Genomic DNA, 8525 nt, shown 5'->3' with positions numbered 1-8525 from the left:
TATATGTTTTAATAGTCAGATACCGGTACAAATATTGGAATATAATTTTCAGTTTTTGTTTCTTAATTGAAACCCATATAATTCATCTACCATAGGCAATTTCTATTGTGCCGGAAAGATGCGGTACGTACCTTTAAAAACTTTATCCAATCACAAAACCCACGTGAAGATTGAATACTTGCCAAAAAAAAAACCTGATTAGGCAGTTTACCTAACATAGATCCATAACTGAGATGAAACATTAATTTTTCCATTATCCAAATTAAAATCTGTGGATTTTAGTTAAACTGAATCTCAGAAAAAGTTTAGAATTCTTGCCAAAAATGAAAAAGCAGCCCTAAAGAACATTGATTTCTTTCACCAACAAGACTCAGCCCACCGCTTTGTTTGACATGAGAAGCCAGATTTAACCTTAGCCTGAACCATGATTCCATTGCCTTTTTCATGCGACTACATTCTCTCAATAGTACATAGTACAGCTTGTTGTTGGTTATTATGGGTGTGGAGCCCAAGTCGGAACGGAATCTGCTCCTCACGCATGGGCATTACAGGCATATTTACTGTGCATTGAGAACATTTTCTGTAAATAATAACTTTATGGGAGATATTCTCAGTGCATGGTAGGATGTACGTGTGAAACCGGTGTGAGGTGTCTGTGTGAGGAGCAGATCCGGTCTTCCCAAGTCAATATACTTCGAGTTCGTATCAGCGCCCCAAGCCGGGCGCCTCACAGCCGTCCCATGCAATGAAAGGGTCGAGCGGGACGGTGAACAGATGTCCCCGTTTCATTCATTGTATGGGGCGGCGCTGATGCGAACTCATATACTTCCAGAAACGAAGCTTCAAGGAAACAATGCAAATAAAAGGAAGGGACCCTAGGAAAACATGTCAAATTGAATTTCTGGTATATTTTCCATCAAAGAGTAACTGAAGAAGAGGTGCTATTCCATTTGAATATTGATGATGTGCTTACGTAAAGATTGTAGATTAATCAAATCAAAAGTTGGCCCACTGTTGAATGGCCAGGATCAACTCATGGGTTGGACATGAATGATTCCTTCCGTCTTCTGTATTCCACTGTTTGGATTCCATTTCCTAACTAGTAGAGCTTGGAGTTAAAACTAGTGGATTAGAGATTCTGCACTTTAATTTGCAGATTAATTTAAGTACTGGTTTTTTATTCGAAATCAATTCCCTCCAGACAAACATAACCTGATTCTGTGTCTGGGCACACTAGATCGGCTAGTGAAGTTCAATTTCAATCAAGTTTCATTTCTGCCCCAGGCCAATCACACGAAATTCAAATGATTAGCCCCTTAAGTGTATGGAAATCCATAAAATACTTGGAATTGGAGCCTAAAATCCGCTAGTTTCCTCCCTAAAATTTGACCCTGGGAGCGGAATTAAAATTCCCCCATGATCCAAATGCTGAATAAACATATTTAAGTATTTTGGACATGCTCTATCAGCCATAAAATTACAGAAAAATAAATTGATCTACTAAAGACATACTAAATTAGACAAACCCAGAAATGAAAAAAGGAGAAAATTGTTAATATAATTCCTCTTTTTCAAGCCTAGGAACTACATAATTTACAAGCTTATCAGCGACATCTCATATGCCAGAAGTGCTAGAAAATTTACAAGGATTTTTGTTTCTTATTTTGGTTTTTCTGATTCCACCTTCCAATCTTCTAAACACTCCCAGCTAGAAGAAATATACTAAGAATTGCAAATTAAGATTCTCTCGATGTTGGTTATTGTCTGTAAGGGGATGCATCTTGCATTCTGTTCTTTCTTTTCTGCAGGAACCGCTGCAGAGATCTCTTCATCGAAAGCCCCGGTGGGCTTTGGAGCGGAGATTGCAGAGATGGTGACAGAGGAGATCGAGGGGTGCTCAGTCTTTCCTCCATTTCTCGCCTTGCGATCCAGATGATTGCTCTTGCCTGCATTTACGGCAAAAATTTCAACTGTTTAACTACTGTAACTTCAAATCTTCTAATTCAGTTCAGTACACAGAAGCAAACACCGACTTCAGATTCTTTTTTGCCCACTGCGTGGTGGAATTATTCTCAGAATGAATGAGTGGTCGAATTGGGTTGACGTATTCAAGTCACTACAGTCCAAACCTATCCAATAACGCAAACTGGGTCCTCATTCTACTATTCGAGACTCGGCGGAGTTAATTAGGCGCAGTAACTCAAATCGCTTGAGTTGAGCTCTTACCCATTTGTATAACGAGTCTATTTCTGCTCATGAATTAAGAAGTTTCTAATTTTGTATTGATGGAGAGAAAGAGTAGAGAGCTTGCCTGAAACTCAGTCACATCACAAACACAGACGCGTCCATTGTAGAAGATTGTTAGTTGTTGTTGTTGCTGCTGCTGTTGTGCTTGTTGTTGCTGTTGCTGTTCTGGGGTTTTGATTGGTTCCCCAGATCTTCAGTAATTAAAGAAAACAAAAGAAATGTTAGTTAATTCTCAATGGAAGAGGAGAAAGGAGGAGGAGGGTGGTTTGGAGGTGAACTTACGAGGAGGAACCGCTGCCGGAGTCGTTTGAGGGAAGAGAACCGATGGGAAAGAGGCAGAGGTCCAAGTTGCAGCTCCTCCTCATCGCCAAAGGAAGAGTTGATTTTGCCATTTTCGATCCGATCGTTGCAGAAAATCCTCAGAGCAGAAGAGAAAAGAAAGAGAAATGAAAAGTGATAGGTGTAAGAGAGAAAGGGAGATTGAGTTTGATTTATAAAGGTTGTTATGAGTTGTTTTGCGCCCATATAACACACATGTATTACGCCAACAAGAAACGCAACACGACAGACGACAGAAGAAGAAAAAGAAGACCGGTAGGCAAAAAAAGGTGATCGGACAAGTAATTAACACGTTCCCCACATTACCCACGTTGGTGATTCTTTTTTTCTTTTTTGTTTAATTATTTTATTTTCAAATGGTTGAATAAGTCGGCATCTGGTTGTCGTTGGTCAGTTTCTCTCCTTCCTACTATGTGGCAGCTGTGCCCGTGGTCTTTTAATAAATTTCTCGGTTTATTCCTGGCCGAATTAATGGATATTCATGACAAGAGAATGGGGAGATGAAATTGATAACCAAAATGGGGGCTCATACTAACCCACTGGAATCTGTTGGACCTGGGCCCACAAGCCCACAAGACCTACAGAGGACTCATAGGAATCAGGTTTTACTTGAGGCGTTGAGTTTGGACTCCTGTGAACGAACCATGTCTTATGTCTGTCCAGTCAGAGGAGCATGACCCACTTAAAGAGAGAGACCAAATTTAAAGAGAAAAAGAAATGAGCAGGATCATTGTTTCAAATTATCTCTATGATGGAACCCATTGGAGGGTGGTTGCTGGTGGGTCCTCATGCTTTAGACGTGGGAAACATGACCCACTGTGGGGAAGGGGTCATCATATCGTCTTTGTTTTTGAAAATCTGAAAAATTGAAAATTAAGGCTATGTTTGGGCAGATTTATACTTTTATACTTTTAATAGTATGAAATTACAAAACATAAATACAACTTTTACTTTGGTATTTTTGTTTTGAAAGGTGTTTGGGTAAAAAAATTTGAAAATCATGCTTTCTAAAACACAAGTACCATTTTCTGTTTGACAAAAGTACACTGTCAGTTATGTGATTCATCTGATCTTATATGTGATAAAGGCCCCATTTTTCATGACTAGCCACTTGCATACAACTATACACTGAACATACACATGCCATGTGTACATGCACGTGCCAACCACTTAGAATTGGCACTTGGTTTAGAAAATGAAGTGGTTTTGTACCGGTACAATGCTATATATAACATTATAGTAAATAAGTGATAAAAACATTCCATTAAGCTTCAAGAATAGTTTAGCAAACGAAGAAGTTGACAATAGAGATTCCGATGGTGGTAAACATGCAATAAACATACTATTAAGCTTGAAGATAACTTGAAGATATTACATGAAATGGAGAAAAACATTAAAAGAAATGGGGAAATATGAAATAGGGATCCATACCTACAATTTTGATAAGGATTGTGCTTCCATCGGCAATTTCCGGAGGCAATGATAGTCGGAAATGGGTGGTGGCAGAGCAAGAACCTGCGGTGGCAAAGAGGTTAAGGCTTGAAGACAACAGGCGAATGGAGGAGTCTCAATCAAGGAGTTTTACCTGAAATTGAAGCAAAACTTCCCCAAAAAGCACAAAATAATAAAAGTCAACTTTGTGCTTTTGAAGGGTTTCATGCTTTTAAAAGGTATGAAAGTCAAAATAGGAAATATGCCATCCAAATATGATATAATATTTTTTGTACTTTCGTATCTATCCAAATTGGGCCTAAATTAGAAACCCATCTTCCAAACCAAAAAATTAAGGTAATGTTTTGGAAAACGTCCATGAAATGGTAGACCATTTTCTCCGAAACGGTGACGTTTCTTTACCTAAAGCAGATGCATGCAGCAACACTAAATGGCATTTCTTGTTTGGTAAGACATTTTTTACCACCATTTTTCAAAAAGGAAAAAAAAAAAGCTGCCATATTGGCCCCATCTCCTCAACTGTTATTAACAATGGTGTATTGCATGAAAAAAACATAAAAAATTATTTCCCAAGCAAGACGTTTTCCCAGCGTTTTTTTTTTCAAAAAATACCTAACCAAACAAGAGTTTCAACCTTTGAGGTCAAAATGTTTATGTGACACTAAGGGGCTGTTTGGCATCGTTGTCATTTTCTGGAGCAATGGCGTCATATCAGTACCACATCGGTAAAAACGGTGTTTCAAGAAACAGCCATAAAAAACAATGCTCCAAGCCACGCCTCGGAAATCAGGAAGTCATGGCTTGGAGCAATGTCAAATTTGGTATTTCTTGGAGCTATAGTTCGTTGCTGCCAACAGGGCAATGATGTGGCACTGATGTGGCACTGGATAATAAGTACCAATGCTAAAAACGTTTCCTAGAGCTATGGTACCAAACAGAAAAAGTTGTTGCTCTAGGAAACATCCTACCTGATGATTCTAAACAGAAAATGGTGCTTTCAACCACACATCAGCAGCACCGGATCAATGCCAAACAAATACTAATATGGTACCGTTTTTGAAAAACTGCAATGATTCCAAACAACTCTTTAAGGCAATTGAGTCAATATCGGTTCAGTTTTAATTCGTTTTTTTTTTCAAAGATTGGGGTTTTTGTTTGATTCTGGTTAAATTAGGAAAAATATACTATTAACAAAAAAAACCAGTATATTTACAATATTATTATAAATACCACACATTTTAATTATGTATGCTTGGTTTGGACATGGTTTTGTTAAAATCTGTAAATATTGAAGCTTGATGTATAAATTGGATTGTAATTCGATAAATATTATTAAAATGTTATATAATTGGTTGTTTTCTTTTAATCTAAGGAAAGAAGAGATTTTTTTTTCATGAAAATTACAACCGAATCCATTAATTCTACTCAGATTTTGCTTTGAACGTTTTTCTAACCGAAAGTTTTTATTTGCGGTTGTTTTTTTTAAGCAAAATTACAAAAGAATTGGAATGTTAATGGGGTGGGTTTATGGCGGGGATCATACTCTCCATCCTTGCCAGAGATAAAACGTTATCCTCCATCCCCGGTCTTCAATGGAGATGGATTTCTTACAGAGATTCAAATGTCTAAAAACTTTTAATTATATTGTTTCTATAAAAGAATTTTATATTGAAAATAGGACAGAGCGATGGAGAAAATTGCCATCCCTACAAAAGAATCGAGAAAAGGGTTTGATCATGAGAAACGAATTTTGAAAAACAGCTTTGCTTTCTAGGTAGAGAATTATTAAGGTTGTGTTTGGTTTGAAAAGAAAAAGATAAGAAAAGGTATTTTGTTAATCCCTTCCTTTCCTTATCTTTTCTTTTAAACCAAACACAGTTTAAGATAATGAAATGACCCGGTTTGGCCGTTTTAGACTTTCTGAGGTTTCAATTTGCTTTGATGAGGACTGGCCGAGTTAGGACTGAGGAGTGGCCCACCCAAATACTCAAATACCTGCTTTTGGGTTGGGTGCTTTCAATATTAATTTGTTCCATTGGCACGTGATCCATGTTCATATTTTTGCACGTGCAAATTTGACCACTTGAATTAAAAAATAGCCATATGCGTTTGGCAACTGGCAACTGCGGCCTCACAAAACCAACGATAGATGTCGATTGGATGATTGGGTCCACGGACCACAATTGGGTTGGAATCTTTTCTGTTGAAATTTGACTGTTGATGTGCGACTTCAGTGTTCCTTTTCCTGTTTACATTGGAATAACTTGGTAGATTCAGACTTCCCATCTTATCAGCAGCCATTCTATGTTGTTAATTAATGTACAGTGTCCATTTTCCACGTCTTAATTGTCAACCCCTTGGATTGGCATCCAAGAGGGTTCATATAAGGACTGAGTCTGTGGTCGGATGGTGCTACTGTGAGCTCCCCTTGTTTTAGGGTGTAAAAGATTCCAATCCAACAATGTACAATGATTGAGTCTAGGGTGGGAATTAATTCCAAAGGGAAATGCAAGTTGGTATTTTGCCATGTACTCGTTGAAGGGAATTGTAAAGGTTTCCTACCTTTCAATTTGCCTCCTTTTACCTTCAAACCAAACCCAGTCTAAGTGGGTTATGTTCATCGAACTGTCCACATCAAAGCCCCTAACTTGAAAGTAACCCTATCGAAGGGACAGAGTCTTTGTTGGGAGGGCAGGTAAGGTTGTCCTACTTGGGCAAGAAGTGTTGGGCTGAAATTTTTCTAATTAAGGTAATAGTTTGATTTGACTAATAAGAAATAATTATTTTTATAAGTATTTAAAAGGAGTGTTGGAATCACACATGAGGTGAAAAAAAACACTTATAACTGTTTGGTAAATAAGTTAGGTACAAGTGCAAAAGCATTTAACAAATAATCATGTTGAAAGTGGCTTTTCTTTAAGCACTTGTTCAACAATTGCTTATTCAAAAAATCTAGGAGTATTCAGTCCCTTAAAAATTTCATAACGACCAAATTACCCCCGTGAATGGAGAAAACCCTTGTCTTCTCCGTTCACCCAGTTCGAACACTGCAGCGGCGGCAAGATCTCAAAGGGCGGCCAGCGACAACTTTGAATACAAAACATCGATTGGTGGGCGCTTCGTTTTTCAGTTCTAGTCAATCATCTTCATTCCCAGCTTGTTTTTTTTTTTTTTTGACATTTTTTGCGTTTTGGGATGTTTCTTGTGTGTATTGTCTCAGATTTAAAATCTTCAACGGAAACCTTACCTGAAACGTGCCGGCAACGATAGGTAAGGCTCCCTCCACCTACCACTTTGGTCGTTTTGAGTTTTTTATCTTCTTTCTTGTATATGTTAGTGAAAATTGATGTTTTTTTTTATTTTTCAGTAATATGAATTGAAAAATGATACATGTTATGAACAACTATGATTTTTTTCTCATTATTGTTGAATATTATGTAATTATTTGAATTTATTTTGTTATGTTCTTACATATTCCAAATTTTGCTTCATTTTTTTCAGGAATTTTAATGTGAATAATTGGTGAGTATGTGAATTTATTTTGTTATGTTCTTGCATATTCCGAATTTTGCTTTATTTTTTTCTGGAATTTTAATGTGAAAAATTGGTGAATATGTGAATTTATTTTGTTATGTTCTTGCATATTCCAAAATTTACTTCATTTTTTTCAGGAATTTTATTGTAAATAATTGGTTAATATGTCAATTTATTTTGCTTCCATTTTTTAAATCCTTATCTTGTGGTTGCTTCGTTTATATGAATTTATTTTGCTTCATTTTTTTATTCTTTATTTTTATTATTAATATGAATAAAAATTATTAACCTACTTGTTTTTAAATTTCTTGCAATTTTGTGATGTGTTTTACCTGTTTTTTTATTAACCAAAATTTCATTTATTTTTTATTATTAACATGGAGAAAATTGTTATCCTTTTTTTTAATTTCTCTTTGCAATTGTTTTACATTTTTTGTTAAACTGGAATTTCATTTAATTTTTTATTATTAATATGAATAAAAATTATTATCATGTTTTATTTTAAATTTGTCATTGCATTTTTTGGCTTATTTTACAATTTTTTATTAAACTGAAACTTCATTGAATATTCTTATTATTAGTATGAATTAAAATTATTATACTACTTTCTTTTAAATTTGTCTTTGCATTTTTTTGACGTGTTTTACATATTTTTTATTAAACCAAAATTTCATTTGTTAATCTATTACTAATATGAATTAAAATTATTATCCTATTTTTTTTGTAAGTTTCTCTTTGCATTTTTTGTGATGTGTTTTAAATTTTTTTGTTAAACCAAAATTTATTATTATTATTGTTGTTGTTGTTGTTATGATCATTATTCTTATTATTATATTTTGCATTCTTATTATTATCTTGTGTGAAAAGTATTGTTTATATGTATGGGTGAAATGAGAATTAAAATTGTCATTTATGATAAAATAAACACTTGTGGTGATAGTAATTCATTAAAC

General features: G+C 35.4%; 1 protein-coding gene and 1 long non-coding RNA gene across 2 annotated transcripts; one reads left to right on the top strand and one right to left on the bottom strand.

The window, feature by feature from the left end:
- Window positions 1-1533: 1533 nt before the first annotated feature.
- Window positions 1534-2732, bottom strand: LOC104588488 (protein TIFY 5A-like). The gene is made up of 3 exons (XM_010246430.3): window positions 2530-2732; window positions 2312-2438; window positions 1534-1946 (listed from the first exon to the last, which is right to left on the bottom strand). The coding sequence occupies exons 1-3, from the start codon at window positions 2637-2639 to the stop codon at window positions 1758-1760; spliced, it is 426 nt and encodes a 141-aa protein (XP_010244732.1). The 5' UTR covers window positions 2640-2732; the 3' UTR covers window positions 1534-1757.
- Window positions 2733-6699: 3967 nt separating this feature from the next.
- Window positions 6700-7855, top strand: LOC104588487 (uncharacterized). Its single transcript, XR_733805.3, has 3 exons — window positions 6700-7148; window positions 7259-7308; window positions 7540-7855. It is a non-coding gene; the product is annotated as an uncharacterized LOC104588487 (long non-coding RNA).
- The last annotated feature ends 670 nt before the right edge of the window (window positions 7856-8525 follow it).

Source organism: Nelumbo nucifera, chromosome 3 (assembly GCF_055504915.1).
Source record: "Nelumbo nucifera cultivar China Antique chromosome 3, China Antique-T2T, whole genome shotgun sequence".
In the NCBI taxonomy this organism is placed as follows: Eukaryota; Viridiplantae; Streptophyta; class Magnoliopsida; order Proteales; family Nelumbonaceae; genus Nelumbo; species Nelumbo nucifera.
This window is presented reverse-complemented; position numbering and strand designations above follow the sequence as displayed.

Bases quoted from the DNA above. Each gene is read 5' to 3' on its own strand.
- LOC104588488 (XM_010246430.3), bottom strand. From the start codon at position 2,639: ATGGCAAAATCAACTCTTCCTTTGGCGATGAGGAGGAGCTGCAACTTG. The intron at 2,439-2,529 runs GTAAGTTCACCT...TAATTACTGAAG, and splicing joins TCCGGCAGCGGTTCCTCCTC to ATCTGGGGAACCAATCAAAA. The intron at 1,947-2,311 runs GCAAGCTCTCTA...CCGTAAATGCAG, and splicing joins GTGATGTGACTGAGTTTCAG to GCAAGAGCAATCATCTGGAT.